General features: G+C 42.3%; 1 protein-coding gene and 1 long non-coding RNA gene across 4 annotated transcripts in view; one reads left to right on the top strand and one right to left on the bottom strand.

Annotated features, from left to right (window-relative positions):
* Positions 1–13,624: 13,624 nt before the first annotated feature.
* LOC147578000 (uncharacterized) lies at positions 13,625–14,348 on the bottom strand. Its single transcript, XR_015254690.1, has 2 exons — positions 14,158–14,348; positions 13,625–14,058 (listed from the first exon to the last, which is right to left on the bottom strand). It is a non-coding gene; the product is annotated as an uncharacterized LOC147578000 (long non-coding RNA).
* Positions 14,349–14,449: 101 nt separating this feature from the next.
* Positions 14,450–21,356, top strand: part of SPATA6 (spermatogenesis associated 6) — a 151,605-nt gene continuing 144,698 nt past the window's right edge. For 2 of the 3 annotated variants that reach the window (XM_086716921.1, XM_086716920.1), the window contains exon 1: positions 14,454–14,707. In XM_086716921.1, the coding sequence (XP_086573047.1) occupies positions 14,657–14,707 (51 nt within the window). In that variant the 5' untranslated portion in view covers positions 14,454–14,656. Of the gene's footprint in view, positions 14,708–21,356 lie in introns of all 3 variants that reach the window. The other variant, XM_086716922.1, reaches the window with a different exon arrangement.

Raw genomic sequence — 21,356 nt, 5'->3', positions numbered from 1 at the left:
CTCTGCCCCTCCCCAGCTCACACTCTGTCTCTCTCACTCTCAAAAATAAATAAACATTAAAAAAATCATAATAATAAGTAAAATTACCTGAATGGAAGCACTGCAAATGAAACTGGCTCAGTCAGGGATGTTGAACTGGTGATTCAAACACTACCACTAGCTGAGACTGATGTGCTTTTCTAAACTCCTGTCGACAACTTTTCATTTTTTTTTTCCTTTTGGTACAACTCTCAGTAGAGTTCTGAACAAAATATAGTCTTCTCTTCATTAAAAAAAAAAGCTGCATTATTCTGGATAAACTACCCTGTATTTAAATTACACAAAGAAGTCTTCAAGTTTATGTGTGAAATGAAGTTAGGCTACAGACTCAGATATTTACAAGTAAGTTTTTCACTCGTGAGAATATGCGAACGGATAGGATTTGGGGGAGGCTGGCCAATTCTTCATTGTGTAGGACCACCTGGCATTTCTGAATATTTTCCACTAATGCCAGTAGCACCTCCCCAATTATTGTGACAGCCATTTTTAAAAGACCCACATATTTCTGAAACACCTACAACGTGATAAACTCTTCTTAGAGCAATGAAGATTTATGCTTTAGTTTCCCTTCCTTCTGACCCCAATTCCATTGGGAATTAAGAATGCTGTCCCGAACCCCAGCTCCCTGCCTTCCTCTTACCAGTGCCCCGTGGCCTAGGGATGTAGGACCCTACATCTGTCTTCACAGCTGCTCCTGACTGCACAGATTACTCAGGGCTCTCACACAAACTATCTTCCCACTCTGGAGATCAGGCGAACTGCTGTTCCTTGGTTGTGGATCTCCCCACTGATCATGAGAAGGTCCTGGTTGTCCACTTGGGGAACTGTGGTCTCCAATGCCAGTGCCCCACTCCTATTACCTGGTCCGTACCATGTCTGTACTCACTGGCTGGACTTAACACCGGCCAGCACCTGATTTTCTGCTTTCCCCAGCTGCTGAAGCCCACTCCACCACATGGAAAGAAAGACTGGAATTAACACTCAACCAATGGCTGAGGGGAATGCACAGATAAAGATCTAAGATGGGATGGAATAATGCTAAGGTATATATTCCACACTGGGTCTGAGTGGGATTAAACTCCAGTCTCCCACAATGGTAATTGGCTTCATAACGTGCCTTTTATTGGCCTCCTTCTCTGATAAGTGTTTAAGATATTTTTTAAAATATTTATTTATATTTGAGAGAGAAAGACAGAACATGAATGGGGGAAGAGCAGAGAGAGAGGGAGACACAGAATTGGAAGCAGGCTCCAGGATCTGAGCTGTCAGTACAGAGCCTGACACTGGGCTCAAACTCACGAACTGTGAGATCATGACCTGAGCTGAAGTTGGACGCTTAACTGACTGAGCCACCCAGGTGCCCCTCTCTGAGAAGTGTTTCTGGGATCATCACCTTAGTAAACCACTTTACTCAAATAATTGTCTGAGGGTTCTGGAGGAACCCAAAAGCAACTCAGAGAGAACAGAACTTTCCAGAATCCTTTTTGCATAAGATCTCCTAGGCCTCCTGGGGAAAGAGAGTGAGTGGAGCTTGACCCTGAGGTAAAATGGATATCACGGGATGGCTTCAAGCGTGTTCCGCAGGTTTCCGAGGAACTCATTCTAAACTAGGAGGCCTATGACTCCCGTCTTGGAATTTCTGTAGGTTTGTGGGTTGGAAGTGAGGAATCATGTTTTGCACTTGATACTGGATGCTACCGTTCAACTGTCTTCCACCTTGGCCCTGGAAAACATGACCTACGCTTGTCAAGAATGGATATGAAAATCAAAAGGGCATTTACCTTTGGTAAGCTTTATAAATAACTGTTCTTAGTAGGTTGCCAGACCCTCTGAAGTCTGGCGGAGCGGGTGTTTTCCCTGGCCGGAGAGACTCCCTTCCGGGGATCCTTGTCAGAGGGAGAACAGAGACGCAGGGTGCAAAGGAAGAAACAGCTCTGAAGAATGACAGTAATGGCAGCAGATGCTCATTCTTTCGCCAGGTAGTAGCACCAGTGACAAGGCCACAAAGACGTGGAGTAGAGAGTAGTTAGTGCGGCATCCGTGGCCGGACAGCTTCGGTGGATCCTGGGGACTCCCTTAACCACCCAGCCCCAGTGGGGAAGGAAGGGACTGGGGCAGGCCTTGAAATCCCAGTGGCTTTGCTGAGGGGGCCCTTGAGTCAGAGGCCTGAATTACTGATAAATACGCTCTAATATATTCATCAGCAGGGCTGGGGTACTTAGAAACTGAAGGAACAAGCGGCACATTTTGCTTTGGTCAGCGCATTCCAAAGCTGCCCTGTAACTTCCAACTAGACAGGGGCTTTCTTTTCCTCTTTATAGTTTATTGGCAAAGTATCAAATGTTTTATAGGGCAAAAGCTGCCATCCGCCCAGCTGTGCTCAGCGGTTACTGCCAGTGAGGATGTTTCAGTTGGGACTCACACTAGGGTAACTTCAGATTTAAAAGCCTGCCTCTGAATGTATCTCTTCATGCCCTTTAAATGTTGCAAATCAAAGAGGCACACAGGGAAGCTTGGTGATTGGCAAACTTCCTGCTACAGTGATGAGAATATAGCCCTTTGTGTGGCTAGGAAAGCTAGGGGTAAAGAGGAAGGAGGAACACAGGCAGCCTACCCAGGAGGCCAGAAACCCCAGTGGCCGAGCAAAGCGAATTTTCCGGCTGAGGTCAGGCTGGGGTACTGATGATACTTCACCAACAACCAGTACTATCAGGAATCTCCTTCTTTTCAGGCAAGAGTGCTATGTTTTCTGCTCACTTCTCTTCCTTTCCCTCCCTTTCATGTGTTTTCATTCACTGAGTGCCCAATATCTGACAAAGTTCAGGAGGCTTCAGGACCCTGACTTGCACCAGCCCTGCCCTGAGTACTGGTCACATGTTTTTGCAACTTCCCCGGGTGAGATTTTAATAGCGGTCTTCGAAGACCCTGGTCTCTTTCCACTCCAATTTCCCCTCCGCCTCACTTGCCTTTACCTATGGCAGCCACAGGAATTTGGGGAATCCACCTAAAGGGCAGTCATGTTGAAGTTTGGGTTTAGTGTGTTTTGTTTGCGATTCACAGTCACTTCCCAAGTAAAATTCAGTTATTGCTAGCCATCTCTGGTGAAGGAATGGCTTCCATGAATATTGCTACTGCCCATAGTACTGACTCACCCAGCGCTGTGACCCAAAGGTGTGAGGCCTCTACAAGAGAGACATCGGCAACAAATCAGTGAGTGAGTACTGTCAGTTCAGAGTATAAAGGATTAGTACTGCACAAGGCAATGCAAAATGGCCTGAATTCTTAGGGCAGAAACTTGACAAAGGTTTCCAAAAAAAAAAAAAAAAAAAGAGCCTGAAAAATCTCCCAGACATGACCAATGAGGAGCTGGGAAGCTAAAATAAACAGAGAAAATATAGGAAATGCAAGAAGATTGATAGCGGTATCTCAGGCAGTTCATATAATGTGATTTTTCTGGATTTTGAGAATTTTTAAATTTAATTTAATTTTTTTACATTTATTTATTTTGAGAGACAGAGCACGAGTGGGGAGGGGCAGAGAGAGAATGAGACACAGAATCCGAAGCCGGCTCCAGGCTCTGAGCTGTCAGCCCAGAGCCTAACGTGGGGCTGGAACCCATGAACTGTGAGATCATGATCTGAGCCGAAGTCGGTCACTCAACTGACTGAACCCCCCAGGCACCTCTGTTCCCTCTTTTAAAATAAATATTCACTTTTAAATTACTTAATTTTCCATTAATAAATTCTTAAAGGACCCTCCCCAAATTATATTAGCTTCAGGTTCCACAAAACCTGATGGCTAGCGGGCATAGAATTGCCAACACCTGGCTCTGGGCTTCAAGGCGATCACAAGCCACTGGGCCAGTCAGATACACAAACAATGATCACACAAAGTGTCACCAGGAAGTTAGGGGCCTTACCTCACTTCCTACCTCCAACTCAGTTTTTCTTTTTATTCAGATATTTTCCCAGGCTTATGTACCTTTCTTTTTCTCGTGGTGCCTTCAACTCGCACTTCTCCCTCTCACATCTGAGGCATTTTCAGACTTCCCTCCTGCCCACACCTAAACCTCAGGACTCATTCCACTCCAGTGTGCAGTTCACAATTGCACTAGGCTCTCCTGCTTATGTCCTCTGGGTTTCCCTGTTCATACCTGTAGAGATGTCTTAAAATTATTTCCAAACACAGTTCTTTCCAGAAGAGGAATTAGGCCAAATGCTTTAAGATCATTTATTTCTCCCCCATTTGATTTATCCCTGATTCCTTTTTCTCTTCCTGCAGCTGACCATCCCAAGTGAGCTGTGCTCTCCTGTGCGGCTTAGACAAAATGATCAGGAAATTGAGAACATACAGAAAGATTTAAAGGCAATGGTGGGCTGTGAGGAAGGGAGTTCTCTCCAATCCTTGGCTGATGTGTGGTGCGGGTCTGGGTGCTGTTGGTGGTGGAGAGTGACCAGGTGAAGATCAGAGCCATCTCTGTCCAAAGTCTGAAGGCTTTGTCTTCTTCTCAGTATCCACAATGCTAGGTGGCGGGAATTCAATAAATATTCCATGAAGGGAGGATAGAAAGAGATGGAAGGACATATTAGCACTGAGATTACTTCATTGTCTAAAAGCCATCTCCCCAAACCTTTCTGTGTCTTCATTTCAAAGGAATTTTCCACTTTTCTGTGTACATGTTATTTCTCCTTCCCTCAGGCTCTAAGGAAGATGTGTTAGTCTACCTGTTCCAGGCCAATCCCTCCACCTCTGCCTCCCGAGTCCCCCTGAACAGATCTCCAATAATTCTCTTCCTGCTCCTGGGTTTCAACCTCTAACTACCTACTTCCTCTTTTTGCTCAGCCTGTGACCATATTCAAACTTCTCCCATCCTTTAGAACACATTCCCCTCCCCATCCCCTGACCACCACCTCCTGGACTGTATTCCCCTATAACTGCCATCTGCACACTCTCTTTTCTTCTGCACTTGCTGTGTCTCTCCATCCATCCATTAAGAGAAACTCATCTAACGAAGGTCACCGATGACTGGTTTCCAAATCCATTAAGCACTTTCAGTACTTATCTTACCCAACTCATAACAGCATGGGGCACTGATGGTCACCACCCTATCGCTGAAATTCTTTTCTCCCTTGGCTTCCGTGACATTAAGCTCTGTCACCTGTTCTTGTGCCTACCCATGTCTGTCTCTGTCGTGGCTGGCAGCAAGGTGATTTCTGCAAATAGAGGATTTTGTTTTCCACATCCTCTTTCTCCCTGTCAAGGACAATAAAGTTCCCCCTTCTCTAGGCAGACTCTCCCATTTACAATGCTCAGGTTACAGCGCTGCAGCATAAGAGGGCCACTCAACAGTGCATCTAAACATGAGCAAGGGGGAATGCAGAGGGAAGTCGGAGTCATGTTGGAGCAGGACATCCGGGGGAGCCAAGGCTGGGAAAGCCAGAAGAGAAAAGATGCCATGGGGACCACAGAGGAGGGAGCTGCCATGCGGACCACAGAGGAGGGAGCAAATGTGTTCTAAGTGGCTCCAAACCATCAAATGGATCACTGAATGGAATCTTTGAGGAAGGCAATTTTGTCCCATCGTAAAAGAAGACTTCGTATAGCCACAGTCATGTGACAGTGAGAAGGGTAACCTCCTAACACCAGGACCCCTGTTAGCCCATAGGGCATCTTCATGTGAATTAGAAAAAAGTGTGCTTCTTCCTAGCTGGCCGACACCTGACACAACCCAGCTCCCTACTTCAGGCTGGTGCCCTAGTGCAGAGCATAACTCCCACTGTCTTAATGCAGTAACTCTGTGTAAGACAGTGAGATTTCTGTTACCGGAAGCATTCAACCAATGACTGGAGAATCGCTTTTGATTTTGTAGGAAATAATCCTGGTTATAATGATCTAACCTGGGTTATAAAGATGTGTTAGAGATGGAGAAGAGGGGAAGGGGAGAAATAAATGGAGTAGGAGGCTGAGAGATGGAGAGAGAGGAAGGTGAGGAGGAGAGAGAGGAGAGGGAAGGGAGGTGGAGGAGGAAGGGGGAGAGCAGAGGACACTGCTCATTTTAAGCTTGTGTCCACACATGCCCAAATCCAGATGCATCTTCCCGGCTTTATGAGCAAATACTTTCTAGCTGTGGCCGCCACAAGATGTCAATCCTCATCCTATTATTTTTCCTGTCTTGCTTGCCGAGCAACGTCCCAGCTTTGTTTCAGGTGGTATCATGGTATAAACCGTGTGTGGTCTACACCAGTGGTTTTCAACCTGGCTGCATAGTGGAATCACCTGTATAGTTAACATATATATTTAAATGCAATTAAAATATGTAATATATATAAAATAAAGGTATATTTATACTATGTATTATTGTATGTGAAAATATACATGTATAATAGTGTGTATACATCATATGTATATGATATAATCATTATATGTGTAATAGTCAGAATCTATATATACATGCGTGCATATACATGTAATCAGAACGCTTGGGAATGAAGCCCAGGTATCTATAGTTTTTGAATTTCCCCAGATGAATCTGGTTAGGATTGAGACCACTGGTTCTCAGTCATGAACATCCTTTTCCCATTCGTGAAATATTATGCTTCTGGCCTCCTCTATAGCTGCAGGAGGTCATGTGACCTAGAAGCAGAGGTCTGTTGGAAGGCTTCCAGAAAGCTTTTATTTTTCTATAAAAAGGGACAGGCATGACTTTCCAGTTTGTTGGTGCTGCCCTTTCTATTTTTTCCTGGTGGGAATGTGGACAACCAGTCTAAAGACAATCAGCATCACAAGAAAAAAAAAGTGGTGAGGGGCGCCTGGGTGGCTCAGTCAGTTAAGCGGCCAACTTCAGCTCAGGTCACGATCTCGTGGTCCGTGAGTTCGAGCCCCGCATCAGGCTCTGGGCTGATGGCTCAGAGCCTGGAGCCTGCTTCCGATTCTGTGTCTCCCTCTCTCTCTGCCCCTACCCCGTTCATGCTCTGTCTCTCTCTGTCTCAAAAATAAATAAAACGTTAAAAAAAAATTTAAAAAAAAAAGTGGTGAAATGGAACAATAGGAAGGACCTGGCCTTTCAAACCAGGTGAGCTTCAGCAGCATCCCCTCCCTCCAACTCCCTCCAGACGTCTGGGTATAGGGGATAATTAAAAATCTTTACTTTTTAAGCCATCAATAATTGAGTTTTCTGTTATTTGCAAGTAAAAGCAATTTACCTGGGTATATCTTCTTATGATGAAAGCTATTATGATTTTTTATCCCCTCAAATAAAGAGAAGTACAGCCCATGCTTGTGTTCAGAGCTCTGAAAATGAGTGTCTCTAGAATGAAAATGTGCAACGGATGTGAGATCAATTTTTTTACTGATTGTACTAAGTGGCTCCGGTGGCCGTAACAAAGTATCACAGACTGGGTGGCTTCAACTATAGGAACTTATTTTCTTGCAGTTCTGGAGGCTAGAAGCCCAGGACCAGCAAGGTTGCTTTCTTCTGACGCCCTCCTCTCTCTCCTTAGCTTATAGGTGGCCGTCTTCTCTCCCTGCGTTCGCTTGGTCTTTTCTGTGTGTGTGTGTGTCCTCATCTCTCTCTCTCTCTCTTTAAGTGTTTAGTGGGAGAGGGGCAGAGAGAGAGGGAGACAGATAACCCCAAGCAGGCTCTATGCTGTCAGTGTGGAGCCAGACACAGGGCTCGAACTCACAAACTGTGAAATCATGACCTGAGCCAAAATCAAGAGTTTGAGGCTTAAGTGGCTGAGCCAGCCAGGTGCCTCCACCTCATCCCCTCTTTTTATAAAGGCGTCATTGGATTGATTGGGACTCACCCCAATCATTTCATTTAACCTGAATGACCTCTTTAAAGATCCTGTTTCCAAATACAGTCACATTTTGAGGTACTGGGGGGTAAGACTTCAATGAATGAATCTTAGGGGACACAATTCAGCCAATAATACTGGTGATTAAAATTTGGCCAAGAATAGGTTGTTCATGGCTGGCTTGAACCAGTGGTTCTCAATCCTGACTATAAACACCTGGAAAAATCTTAAAACTATAGGTGCTTAGGCCTCACTCCCAAAGGTGCTGATTTAATCAGTATGGGGTGGGACCAGATATGCTTTTAATTTTAGGTGTTGTCAACCATGATTTCTCTAAGAGTTGGTTAAGCCAGTTAAAGAAAAACTTCTTACTTTCATTATTTAAAAAGCCCCGAGGGGCAAGGTGCCTGGGTGGCTCAGCGGTTTAAGGGTCCAACTCTTAATACCAGCTCAGGTCATGATCTCACAGGTTCGTGGGATGGAGCCCCACGTTGGGCTTTGCACTGACAGCACGGAGGCTGCTTGGGGTTCTCTCTCTCTCTCTCTCTCTGCCCCTCTTCCGTTTGCACACCCTCTCTTTCTCTCAAAAATAAATAAGTAAACATTTTTTTTTAAAAAGTCTTGGAACTTTGAGGGAGAGATGAGAAGCCAAACTTGTTCTGATGGGTTGAAGCTGAGAGAGGAGTAATGTCAAAGGGGGTCTTCAGTATAGGGCTCAGGCTTCCTATTTTGTCCAGAAAATGGGGAGAGACCCAACTCATCTGCACTCTTGCTCCCTAAAACAACAATGGGAAATGGAGACGCACAAAGGCATTGGCAGCCACAGCTGTTTGGGGAAGAATGTCCAGAATGGAATACCCAGGGGTGGGAGTCACTTGGTGCCAATATACCCTCATGTTTTTTGTGCTCACTCTCAACTAATAGCCCTGATACATTTTCAAGGACCGGTATTAGAATTTAATTTTGTTGAAATTTGCAGGTGGCCCAGAAAGGACTGAAAGGGGCTGCTTATCAGTGTGCTGAGAAACCCATCCCCAACAGACATTGCAGAGGACTAGTTCATTTCCTGAGCATGATCTAAGAAGGCCTCTGAGGGGAAAGGAAAAAAAAAAAGTCCTCTGAGGTCATTATTTGTGTCATGATTTTTAAATTTGTAATTTCTGTTGCAAAATTAATTCTGGACTAGTTTACAAAACTTACAATCAGCTTGTTTAACTTCTAACTCACCTGCAGATTCTTACTAGATCAAGTAGTTTCCCAATGCTGCTGTAACAAATTACCACAAACTTAGTAGATTAACACACAACTTCATTATCTTATAATAATTATAATTATAATCTTATAATAATATAGTTATCTTCTGGAGGTCAGAAGTCTGAAACGAATCTCACGGAGCTAAAATCAAGGTGTTGGCAGGGCTGGTTCCTCTGGAGTCTCTAGGTGAGAATCCATTCCTTGCCTTTCCCAGTCTCTCAAGGCTGTCCTCATTTTTTGACTCATGGCCCCACATCACATCATCTCTCTCCCTCTGCTTCCATTATCACGTTACCCTCTTTCTGATGCTGACTCCTCCTGGTTCTCTTGTGATTACACCAAGGCCACCTGTATAAACCAGGATGAACTCCCCCATTTCAAGGTCATTATCTTGTTCACATCTATAAAATCCTTTTTTGCCATAGAGAGTAGGATTCACAGGTTCTGGGAATTCGGATATAGACATTTTCAGGAGACCATTGGTCAGTTTAGCACAAGTAGTCAGTATTCCAGGTGCTTACAGCTTATTAGTTATGGAAAGAAATAAATGGTACCTACGTCGGAATCACCTTCCTCCCACAACTATGTGGCTCCAACACCACGAGAAGACCCTTCATGCAGAAACTCTTCCCTAGGATGGATGTAGCTTACGGTCATTGCAATGCTTCTAGCCCTCTAGGCAGCCTTGTGCAGAGGGCCTAGGCCCTTTCTTTCCTGAAATGGAGACAGTAGGGTCGAATCTCAGGAGGCCATCCACCAGGCTAGAAGCAATGCCCAATTCCAGCAGACCCAATTTGCAACTAGGGCTCAGAACTTTTATAGTACGTCCTCATACTCCCTCCTCCCAGCAAGCTGGCCTACTTCACATCCATATTCCATAAAGATGTTATACAAGAAATGGGAAATGATTCCTCATTTAATTGTTACTTTCTAAGACTCAATCAGAAGAATGGAGACCTAGTTATTATTGACTGGACTAGCATATCATACATAGAGAGACAAGATTAATAAAACAAAATGGTCTTCTGGGTATGTGTTATTTGAGTTACATAGTACATTTCAAGCTCGAACATTTTTCCAAGAGGTACAATTCATAAAAGAAAATTCTTTTTTTAAAATTATAGTTTACCCAATATAAAAAAATTCTTATTATAGGGTGATTCCTGCTTTATGTTTTTATTTCAAACTATATCAGATTTTTAAAGTCTTATTTCTCTTAAACTTTCCATACCATTCTCAGTGACAAGCCCACCGTCAAGTGTTAGAAGTTTAGAAATAGTTGCACTTTAAAATATATAGAATCATCCTGAGAATCAATTTAAATGACAGAAACATGCTTTCAGGAACAGAAATATCTTTTCAAATGCAAGATAATGGCATATTATATACAACCTCTATTAATATAACAATTATTGCTATTATATTTATTGGGTTGTATTGTTTCTTAAACCGATTGGTATTTTGTTACTGATAATATTAAAACAATAAATAACGAGACGCAGCATTTTATAGCAGGAGAAGAGCAGACTTAGGTTCAAGTTCCTGCTGTGCCAGGTACTACCTGGGTGAGTGTGGGCACATTAATTTACTGTGACCTTGTTTCCTCATTTATTGAATGGGGATACCAATACTTTGCTTGTAGAGATGTATAAGGTGTATAATTATCTACTTAAAGTAACTTGTACAATGCCTGATATATAATGAACTGTCACTGAATGGTTACTGTGGCTGTTATTATTGTTAATAGTCCTATGACTAATGAAGACACTGACTTTGTTGGAAATCAATTACCTTATGGAGACTGAACATGAAGGGAAGACAATAGAAGTCTTTAAAAAGCCTTCTAACCTTCTGACCATTTGGCCAGGGAACCTGAGTTACCATCCTCACTTCATAAATGCAAAGTAGACTGTATAAAAGAAAAAAAGACTCTAATTTATTCCCTCAAAGTATTCATCAAATGAGGTAGGATTTCTGGGAAAGATTAAGAGCTTATATTTTTTATTGGACTTATTTCCCACAAAATTAGTAAAGGATAAAAGGAGGGGAAGTGCAGAAGCGTACTATTTCTGTTTTATCTGTAACCTGTGATTATAAATCTTCCTGGGACATCATTAATTATAGTGATGCCATTCACAATGCTGCCATTCAGGCCAATTAGAATTTTTACCCAAAATTTCATGCTTGGGGTTTAGAAATTGGCAGCTGAATTTTTGTATGAGGCTGAAACTTGAAGGCTATAATGGAGGGAGAACATCTTTAAATTAGTTGCTATAGACTGACTGTTCGTGTCCCTTCCAAATTCATATGTTGGAATCCTACCCCCCAAGGTGGTGGTAGCTGTAGGTGGGGCCTTGGGTTGGTAATTAGGTCATGAAGGTGGAGCTCTCATGAAGTTAGTGTCCTTATAAGAGACACCCCAGAGAGCTTTCTCACCCTCTTCACTTTGTGAGGATAAAATGAGAAAAGGGCCATCTGCAGCTCAGAAGAGGGCTCTCACCAGAACTCAAGTGTGCTGGCACCCTGATCTTGACTTCCAGCTTCCAGAACTGTGAGAAATAAATTTCTATTGTTTATAAGGCACTGTGGTGGCTATGGTGTTCTGTTAGCCCAAACTGACAAAGACAGGCACTGTGCAGAGAGAGCCCAGAAACCTATGAGGTGTTTCCCCAAAACTTCAAGGCTGAGGGGTGAGCTTTACATACACAGGATGAGATGACCAGAGACATGCCAGTCAGCAGCTGCTTTAGTGTTGGGAGCAGAACAGAGATGCTTGGGATCAGACAGTACTGGGGACATTGGAGTGCTGAACATTCCACTGTGGAGAGATCTTTTTAACACTTTGTATAACACTCCTGGAATCCAGCTGATACATCAGAAAGTCTGCACTCTAGCAGAAAGAACCATATCTTATAGTTAGGCCTGCACTAGACTCACGTTAACAAAGTCTACAACGAAGGCTGACAAAGTTTGGGAGAGACAGAGTTTGGAAGTTGGGACCTACCAAGGTAGATGGGCTTTAAGAACATCTTGGGCTTTCCACATATCTGCACTAGCAAAGTATATCACTAAGTCTGCACAAGTTTGAGGTAATCGCCCCATAATTAAACTGCCTACTAAAATAAGAATCAATAGTCTTTAGAGAAAGATCATAGAATCCATGTTCTTATAGGGCATTATTAAATATCTAGTATTCAATAATAAAAAGCACTAGACATAGAAACAGGAAAATACAGCGTATAGTTATGAAAACATGTAGATAGGAGAAGCAGAAATGGCACTGATGTTGGATATAACATATATAGACTTTAAGGCAGCTATTGTAAATATTTTCAAAGAAATAAAGATATAGTCAAAGGGGATAGGAAAATAGAGCCCTAATGAGTAAACAAATAGGGAATCTCAGCAGTCATGTGAAAACTAATGAAAAAGACAACATGGAAATTTTAGAACTGAATAATATGTTAACTGAAATGGAAGATTCACTGGATGGTGGGAGTGTAGACTGGTGTGGCATTCTGGATAGCAACTTGGAATTATTTGGTCAAACTAAGAATATTCATACTCCTTGATGTAGTTTCTCTTCTGTTCGTCACACCCTATATGGAAAATTTAAAAACTTAAGCACACACTGGGGAAGATATTTGTAACACATGTAATATAGATGAAGAATTAGCATCCAGGATATATAAAGAACTCCTATAAATCAGTGAGAAAGAGAGAGACAGAGAGAGCAAGAGAGCAAGAGAGAGTGAGTGAGAGACCATCTAATAAAATAGGAAGAGAACTAGTAGGCAGTTCACAAAGAGAACATGGCAAGACTAATAAAACCATGAAAAGATGCTGAATCTCAATAGTAAGAAGAGATGCAAAGTAAATCCACAATGAGATACTTGGACTACATACACCCAAATATACAAACATTAAACACCTAAACAATACCAAATGTTGGTGAAGATGTGGGAAAATAAGAACTCTTATACACTCTCGGCAGGAACATAAATTGGTACAACTACTTTGGAAAACGGTGTGGCATCACTAATTAAAATCCCATGTGCAAAACCTAATACCGAGTCAATCCACTCCCACTGGAGCATGCATGCGCTCTAGTAGACATGTATTAGAATGTTCATAACAACACGTGAATAATAGCTAAAAATGGAATCAGTGCAAGTGACCATCAATAGTTAAAAGAATAAATAAATAAATACTCATATATTGGAGTACTAGCCAACAATGGAAAAAATCTGCTATACAGCATCAATATTGGGTGAGTCTCACAACATAATAGTAAATGACAGAAGCAAGTCACAGGAAAACACGAGTAGTGTTAATTTCACTGATAAAGCATCAGTAGCAGGAAACAAAAACGTCTAGTTTAGGAATGCATACTTGAATAGCAAAAGTACTTCGAAAGAGAAGGGAATTATTGTAACAAAAGTCAGGGTAGCAGTTACTTCCAGGGCAGGGAAGGCAATGCAATGGCTGGGGGCATTTCTAAGGTTCTAGTAATGCTTTATTTCTTAATCTAGGTATTAGTTGCACAGTGATTTGCTTTATTGTTTAAGATGAACGTGTTTTATACATTTCTGTATGTGTAATATATTTCACACTAAAAATGATTTTTAAAATGACTGGATTGGGCCAATCTCTTCGGTTCTTTTAATCTTTGATGGTTTACGGCCCAAGCCCTTCCCAACTGGATTTATTGTTGGCCCTGCATTGACAGTTCAATTTAAGCATACACAGTGGATTAGGGAACCTTGAAGAGAGAGGGGGATGCACTAATAGAATCATAGAGTAGGAGTCTAGGAAGAGGAACATGATGATCTGATTCAAGCCCCAATTGTCAGGGACGCAATTGGGATTTTACATGAAAGGTCCTGAGTTCCAGTCCTGGTTCTCTCTTCAACTTGGGCAAGCCTCTTCTCTAATCCTCAATTTCCTCATGCTGGCTTTGTAAACTGTACTGTGAAATTCAAATAGAAAACCAACATTAAAAAAAAAAAAAAAAAGAAAACCAACATTAATTATTATTCTTTTACAGTTGTGGAAACTGAGGCCTCACTGGGACTCCAGTAGCCCAAGGTGTCATCGCCACGTTGGAACTCAGGGCTCCTGAGTCCAGCTCCCTGACCTCGGCACTGTCCCACTACACAAACCCCAGGCTATTCTCGCTTTTGTCCAGCTGTGCGCCCATCTTTTGATGTCACAGAACAGCCCCGCCCCACCCCACTCCTTCGGAAGCCACGCCTCCTCGCGTGGTCCCGCCTCAGGCGTTCTCTGAGCCCCGCCCCTAGCCGCTCGCCGAGGAGTGGCGGCTCCCGCGCGTCCCCGTCCGGCCTCTCTTCCGGCCCCGCCCCTCTTGGCTGCCATGACAACGAGTCCACGCCCCGCGCACAGCTTCTGCTCCGGCGGGACCCAGGCTGGACCGCGGGCCCCGGCCTGGGGGCCACAGCTGCCACCGCCGCCACCTCGTCTCCTCCCCGTCCCCGCCCCGCCCCGCGTCTCCTCGCCTCACTCGGGCCCGCGGCCGGGGTCCGTCCCCGCCGCCCCACCCCGCGCGGATGCCGAAGGTGAAGGCGCTGCAGTGCGCTCTGGCGCTGGAGATCCGCTCCGTGAGTACCGGTCGCCCCCACAACCCCCGCCGCCTGGGTGTCACCGAGTCTCCGGCGTTTACTCGGGGACGCTTCCCTCGTTCGTCTCCTTGAAGCCCGAGTCACCTCAAAAGCTACGTTAGCCTGTGAATCATCCCTCGGGAGCCTTGACCCGTGGCCCCTGGGTCTCCTCCCTCTGCAAAATCCTGAACGCCCTCCCACTCCAGCCACGCAGAGCTCTGACCGTCCCCACCCCCACCTCCGTTCTCCTCGCTGTATCCCAGCTTCCAGTTGGGGTTCCTTCAGATCATTTACAAACCACTTCCTCTTCCAAAGGCCTCCTCGCCCTGCCCCTAACTTTCCAGTGGATCGGGTGGTAGGCTTCTCTTTACATTCCACTTCTCTTAGAAAGAGTATTACTGGCCCCCTCTCTCCCCAGTCTCCAAGGGGGTACGTTTCCTCTCAAATCACGGCGGGCAGGTTCTTTCGGACAAATTTCAAGCTTCTGATTCGTGAAGGGGCCTTCACTCTCAGTCTTCAGTGTGGAATCCTCACACCCAGCAACCGAACTGTGTCAGCACTGCACAAAGCACCCTGCCTTGTTCTCAGAAATCATTTCAGGACCCTCCTGGCTGTGAGAGGGATCCCTTATCCCTTATCCTTCCTGTCACGCCAAGAAACGCAACAGCTTTTAACAGAGAAACTGCTCACTCTGTGAACTTGCTGGAGAGGAGCAGCAACCCCACCCCCAGTCACTCTCCAGATTGGCTCGAGAGGATCCTGTCCCCCAACCTGCTGTGGAAATCCAGCTGAGGCATTGAACCCCCTTGTGCTTCCTCAGGGGAAGTGGTTGGATCTCTCCATGGTATGAGAAAACTCCATCCCTTTTAATCATCTCGGAAGACCCTTCCGCAGGTTTTAAAACTACTTCCTCTTCATTCTTTACAGAGTCCTCTCGTTTTCGTCTTCAGATGAAAGCTCCAGCTTGTCTCTTTTAGAGGAAATCCCAGAGAGCCTTTCCATACCCCCATTGTAGACCTGCAAGCAGCTTGGAACCAGAATTCCCCACTCGGCCCCCTTTCTCTCCTTCCACCCCTCCTAAGCCCTCTTGTGTCTCAACTCTGATCTCCCAGCAACACTGGGGGCAGGTATGTGTATGTGAGTGTCTTTAAATATCCCAACACCAGGCTTCTGAGTGCTGCCCGGAGAAGTCCTCCCCACTTGCTTCCTGCACACCCTGCACACCCTGCCTGCAGGCCTCTCTCTGGACTTAACCCACCCTTGGCCACCCCTGCTCTCCTGGCTGTCCTTCCTCGAATTAGAATGAGGCCTCTGCAACACTGTCCCTGAAACTCCAAGTCACAAGACTCTTCTAGGTCTTTTGTTAGGTCTTAAAGAAGGCAAGCCTGGGTAGGGCAAAGTGTGAGGCAGAGGGTGGAGGGAAAGAAAGTTTCTGGCACTCTTGGTTTATCTAAGCCTGCAGAGATTTTACTTTGCTGTGCGGGAAGCCACAGCCCTAGCTTCAGATGTTTTCATCCCACAGCTGCCAAAGTCGAGCAACTTTTTTGTAAAGTAAGATTCCTTTAGCAAAAGAATATAAGAAGCGTCCTAGCTTCCTAAACCGCTCGCTTGGCCGTGCAGCCTCACCAGACTTTGTTACTGGCTGCTGCTTCCTCTGCTGCTAACCAATGGGGTGTAGATGCCCAGCGAGTGCAGTTGCACCACCGACTGGCTGCTGCTCCCCTTCCTTTGACAGTACCCATCTTTAGGAGGAAGTACTTTGTTGTGACTGATTACTGCCTGAAGGAGTTGCAGAAATATATTTAATTTCAGTACCCTTTCTTTCTTGGTATTGGTTGTACTGCAGGAGGTGAATGACTGTGTAACGGACCTTGTGTTCATTGAGGCTAAAGAAATTAGGCAGGTGGAAACATCCCTATGTAACTTTTTTCATCAAACACTTGAGTCACAGAATTTTACAGTTCCAAAGATCCCAGATATCATTCGATTTATTCCTTTGTACAGGTGAAGCTTAGCATGGCTAGTTATTTGTTTACAGTTGCACAACTATTTAGGGGCAGATCTGCAACAAGATGCTAATTTTTCTGACCAGCAAAAAGCTATTAAATAGCTCTGATGCTTAGAAGGAGAAAAAATGATCATTAGCAACCATTCAAGTTAAGCTTGATTAATTGGGCTTTGATTGAAAAGATGAATTATATGACCAGAGATATTTTTAACATCTTTTACATTTTAATTTCTTCTTTTCAACTTAATTTTTTATGTTTACATGGTATAAAAGTCAAGACCCATAAAATGATATACTCAGAGCAGTTTCACATCCAGCCCTGTCTCCTCAAACCTACTTCCCATCCATACTCATCTGCTGTAGGTAATCATTTTTACTGGTTTCAGATTTATTCTTCTAGTATCTCCTTTTATAATATAACCAAACAGATACACATACATATACACATACACACATACCATTCCCCTCACATATATTTTTTTCTTTGGTTCTTAATATAGTAGGTAGCATATTACATAAACTATTCTGCACATTTGCTTTTTTTTCCTTCACGTAATATATCTCAGAGATCACTCTGTTATCTATAAAAGTTGTCATCTTTACTTTCCAGCTTTTTATTGACATTTTTCAAGGATACAGGGTAGTTGAAAGAATAGTACAATGAAAACCTATGCCACGGCCTATGAACATTAATTTGATTTATCTGTACGTATGTGTGTGTATGTATAAAATAAATGTGGCTCTTTTGCTGAAAATTTGGAAGTAAATTGTTGGTATCATGGTACGCCACTCCTAATCACTTCAACATCTTCTAAAAACAAGGACGTTGTTCTACATGACCACCATGCTATTATCTATCACACCTAAAACAATGAGTGACAATTTCTTAATATCTAGCCCATATTCAAGTCTTCCCAGTTGTCCCAAAAATAACTTGCATAGTTAATTTTTAAAAACCAGCATCCAATCAAGGTTTACATGTTACATTTGGTTGTTAGGTCTTTTAAGTCCATTTTAGTATAGAACTGTTCTACTTTTTCATTCCCCATGATCTTTCCTTTCTTCCCCTCTAGTGGATTCAGATAAATGTATACACTCATGTAATCATATTTGGGTCAAGATTTAGAATACTTCTATCAAGCCATGAAATTCCCTTGTGCCCGTCAAGCCCCCTGCAGAGGGAACTACTATTCTGATTTCTGTTACTATAGATGAGTTTGCCAGTACGTGAACTTCGTATTAAATGGAGCCATATAGTTTGTAAATTTTGTGTCTGGCTTCTTTTGCTCAGCATATTTTTGAGATTCATCCATGTGACTGTGTGTATCAGTAGTTTGTTCCTTTATATTGAGGAGTTGTATTCTATTGTATGTGTATACTGCAACATTTTTTAGCCATTCTTTTTACTGATGATTATTTGGATTGTTACCAGGTGGTGGTTGTCATGGATAAATCTATGAACATTCATTCTTGTAAAAATCTTTCTGTGCACATTACCTTTTGAAGAGCCCATACTCAGATATTGAATATCCCATGTTGTGTTATTGTCTGAATTGTTTCCTTTTGTGGTGACATTTAATTTGTTCCCAGATCCTATAAACTGGAAATTAGATGTTTTATCTTTCCTTGTCTTTTGAAAGTGTGAAACTACATTCTCCTCTTCCCCCACCCCCTCCACAAAGTGTTTTTTTTGCTGCAGTCTTGTATTAGTAGCAACCTCATGTTTAATACGGTGGTAATATGAGAGCAAGAACATAGTAAACATGAAAGGTTTTGGTGTATAACACATCTTATGTTGCTCCACAGAGCCGTATGACTAGAGAGAAAATATATTGCTGGAAAGAAAGTGTGACTTTTCTCAGTGAATTTTTGGAGAATGGTATAATAGGCCAAGTAACTTGTTTTTAAAGAACAGCAAAATAATTATATTTCCCAACAGTTACATTTTTAATAGTTGAAACATCCTTTCTATGATATAGGAAGTATTTGTGCTGCTGCTTCTGTCTACCTTCTTTTTGTTATTTAGTAGTTCAATTTTCATGAGATTATTTGGGAGAAGGGAAGAAATTGGAGAGTGAAAAATAAAGCCCAATGCCTGGGCAGTGAAACCAGCCAGTTTGCTTTACGTGAATAGTGTCAGTTTGGGGTTAGTTTATATATTATATATAATATATATGTTATATCTATATTATATTATATTATATTATATTATATTATATTATATTATATTATATTATATATTATATATATATATTTCTTCTCTGTATTCTCTTCACCGCACTCAAATTATAGAGAACATTGGGGCAAACAGATTTGGGTCCTTCCTTCTCAATCGCTACTTATCTAAACATTTGTGATCCTCATCTAAGTTTCTGTGGAGTGGTGTCTCACAATTGTGCTACAGTTGGGGGAAATTTCCCTGGAATATAGACTTTTAAAAACTTTAAGTAAGAAATACTTCAAACTTACAGGAAAAATAAAACTGAATACTATGATTCCACCCTCTCCACACCCTGATTTAACAAATGCTACATTTTACATGTTTGCTGCAGATTTCATTTTTAAGAAATAAAATGTTACAGATATAGTTAAGGCCCCCTTTGTATATCTTTCTGACTCCTGTTTTTCTCCTTCCCTTCCTAAAGGTAACGTAATCAATATCCTGAAGTTGGAGCGTATTCTTTTGATTCTGGTTTTGTACTTTTACTATATATTTGTGTATGTCTATGTGCTGCTTATACTATTGTTTTGTTTTAAAACTTTACACAAATGGTATTTTACTATGTATCCTGCATACCTGTTTTTTCCAGTTCCGTTTTTAAAATTTGTCAGTGTTGATTCTTTCAGATCAAGTTCATTTCCTTAATTGCTATATAATACTGTTTATTTTTATGATGGTGATTAATTTTTCTTCCTTTATTAATAGACTTTTTAAAATTTTATTATTGGGTGCCTGGGTGGCTCAGTTGGTAAAGCGTCTGACTTCGGCTCAGGTGATGATCTTGTAGTTCATGGGTTCAAGCCCCCCATTGGGCTCTGTGTTGACAGCTTGGAGCCTGGAGCCTGCTTTGGATTCTGTGTCTCCCTCTCTCTCTCTGTCCCTCCCCATTTCACATTCTGTCTCTCTCTCTCTCTCAAAAATAAGTAAACATTAAAAAATTTTTAAGTAAATAAATGAATAAATAACTTTTATTATTAATTAGTTAATTTAATGTTTATTCATTTTTGATAATTTCAGCAATAGAATTTAGTGATTCATCACTTACATATAACACCCAGTGCTCATCACAACAAGTGCCCTCCTTAATTTAGCCCCCTCACCCATTTACCCCTTCCCCACACCCAACAACCACCCCCCCAGCAACCCTCAGTTTGTTCTCTGTATTTAAGAGTCTTTTATTGTCTCCCCTCTATTTTTTTTAAATTTTATTATTTTTGCTTCCCTTCCTTATGTTCATCTGGTTTGTATCTAAATTCCACATATGAGTGAAATCATATGATAATTTGTCTTTCTCTGACTGACTCTGACTTACTTAGCTTAGCATAATACATGCTAGTGCTAGTTCCAGCCATGTAGTTGCAAATGGCAAGATTTCATTCTTTTTGATCACTGAGTAATATTCCAGTGTGTGTGTGTGTGTGTGTGTGTGTGTGTGTGTGTGTGTGTGTGTGTGTGTGATATCACATTTTCTTTATCCATTCATCAGTCGATGGACATTTGGGCTCTTTCCATACTTTGGCTATTGTCGATAATGCTGCTGTAAACATTGGGGTGCATGTGCCCCATTGAAACCATATCCTTTGGATAAATACCTAGTAGTGCAATTGCTGGGTTATAGGATAATTCTATTTTTAATTTTTTGAGGAACCTCCATACTGTTTTCCAGAGTAACTGCACCAATTTGCATTCCCACCAGCAGTGCAAAAGGGTTCCTCTTTCTCAGCATCCTTGCCAACATCTGTTGTTGCCTGAGGTGTTAATTTTAGCCATTGTGAAAGGTGTGAGGTGGTATCTCATTGTGGTTTTGATTTGTATTTCCCTGGTGTTGAGTGATGTTGAGCATCTTTTCATGTGTCTGTTAGCCACCTGGATGTCTTTTGTGGAAAAGTGTCTATTCATGTCTTTTGCCCATTCCTTCATTGGATTATTTGTTTTTTGGGTGTTGAGTTTGATAAGTTCTTTATAGATTTTGGATACTAACCCTTTATCTGATGTGTCATTTGCAAAGATCTTTTCCCATTCTGTTGGTTGCCTTTTAGTTTTGCTGATTGTTTCCTTCACTGTGCAGAAGCTTTTTATCTTGATGAGATCCCAATAGTTCATTTTTGCTTTTGTTTCCCTGGCCTCTGGAGACATGTCAAGTAAGAAGTTGCTGCGGCTGAGGTCAGAGAGATTGTTGCCTGTTTTCTCCTCTAGGATTTTGATGGCTTCCTGTCTTGCATTTAGGTCTTTCATACATTTTGAGTTTATTTTTGTGTATGGTGTAAGAAAGTGGTCCAGGTTCATTCTTCTGTGTGTCGCCATCCAGTTTTCCCAACATCATTTGTGAAGAGACTGTCTTTTTTCCATCTATTATTATTTAAAAATTTTTTTAATGTTTATTTATTTTTGAAGGAGAGACAGAGTGTGAGTGGGGGAGG

Source organism: Puma concolor, chromosome C1 (assembly GCF_028749965.1).
Source record: "Puma concolor isolate L17-30 chromosome C1, mPumCon1.1.hap2, whole genome shotgun sequence".
Taxonomy (NCBI): domain Eukaryota; kingdom Metazoa; phylum Chordata; class Mammalia; order Carnivora; family Felidae; genus Puma; species Puma concolor.
This window is presented reverse-complemented; position numbering and strand designations above follow the sequence as displayed.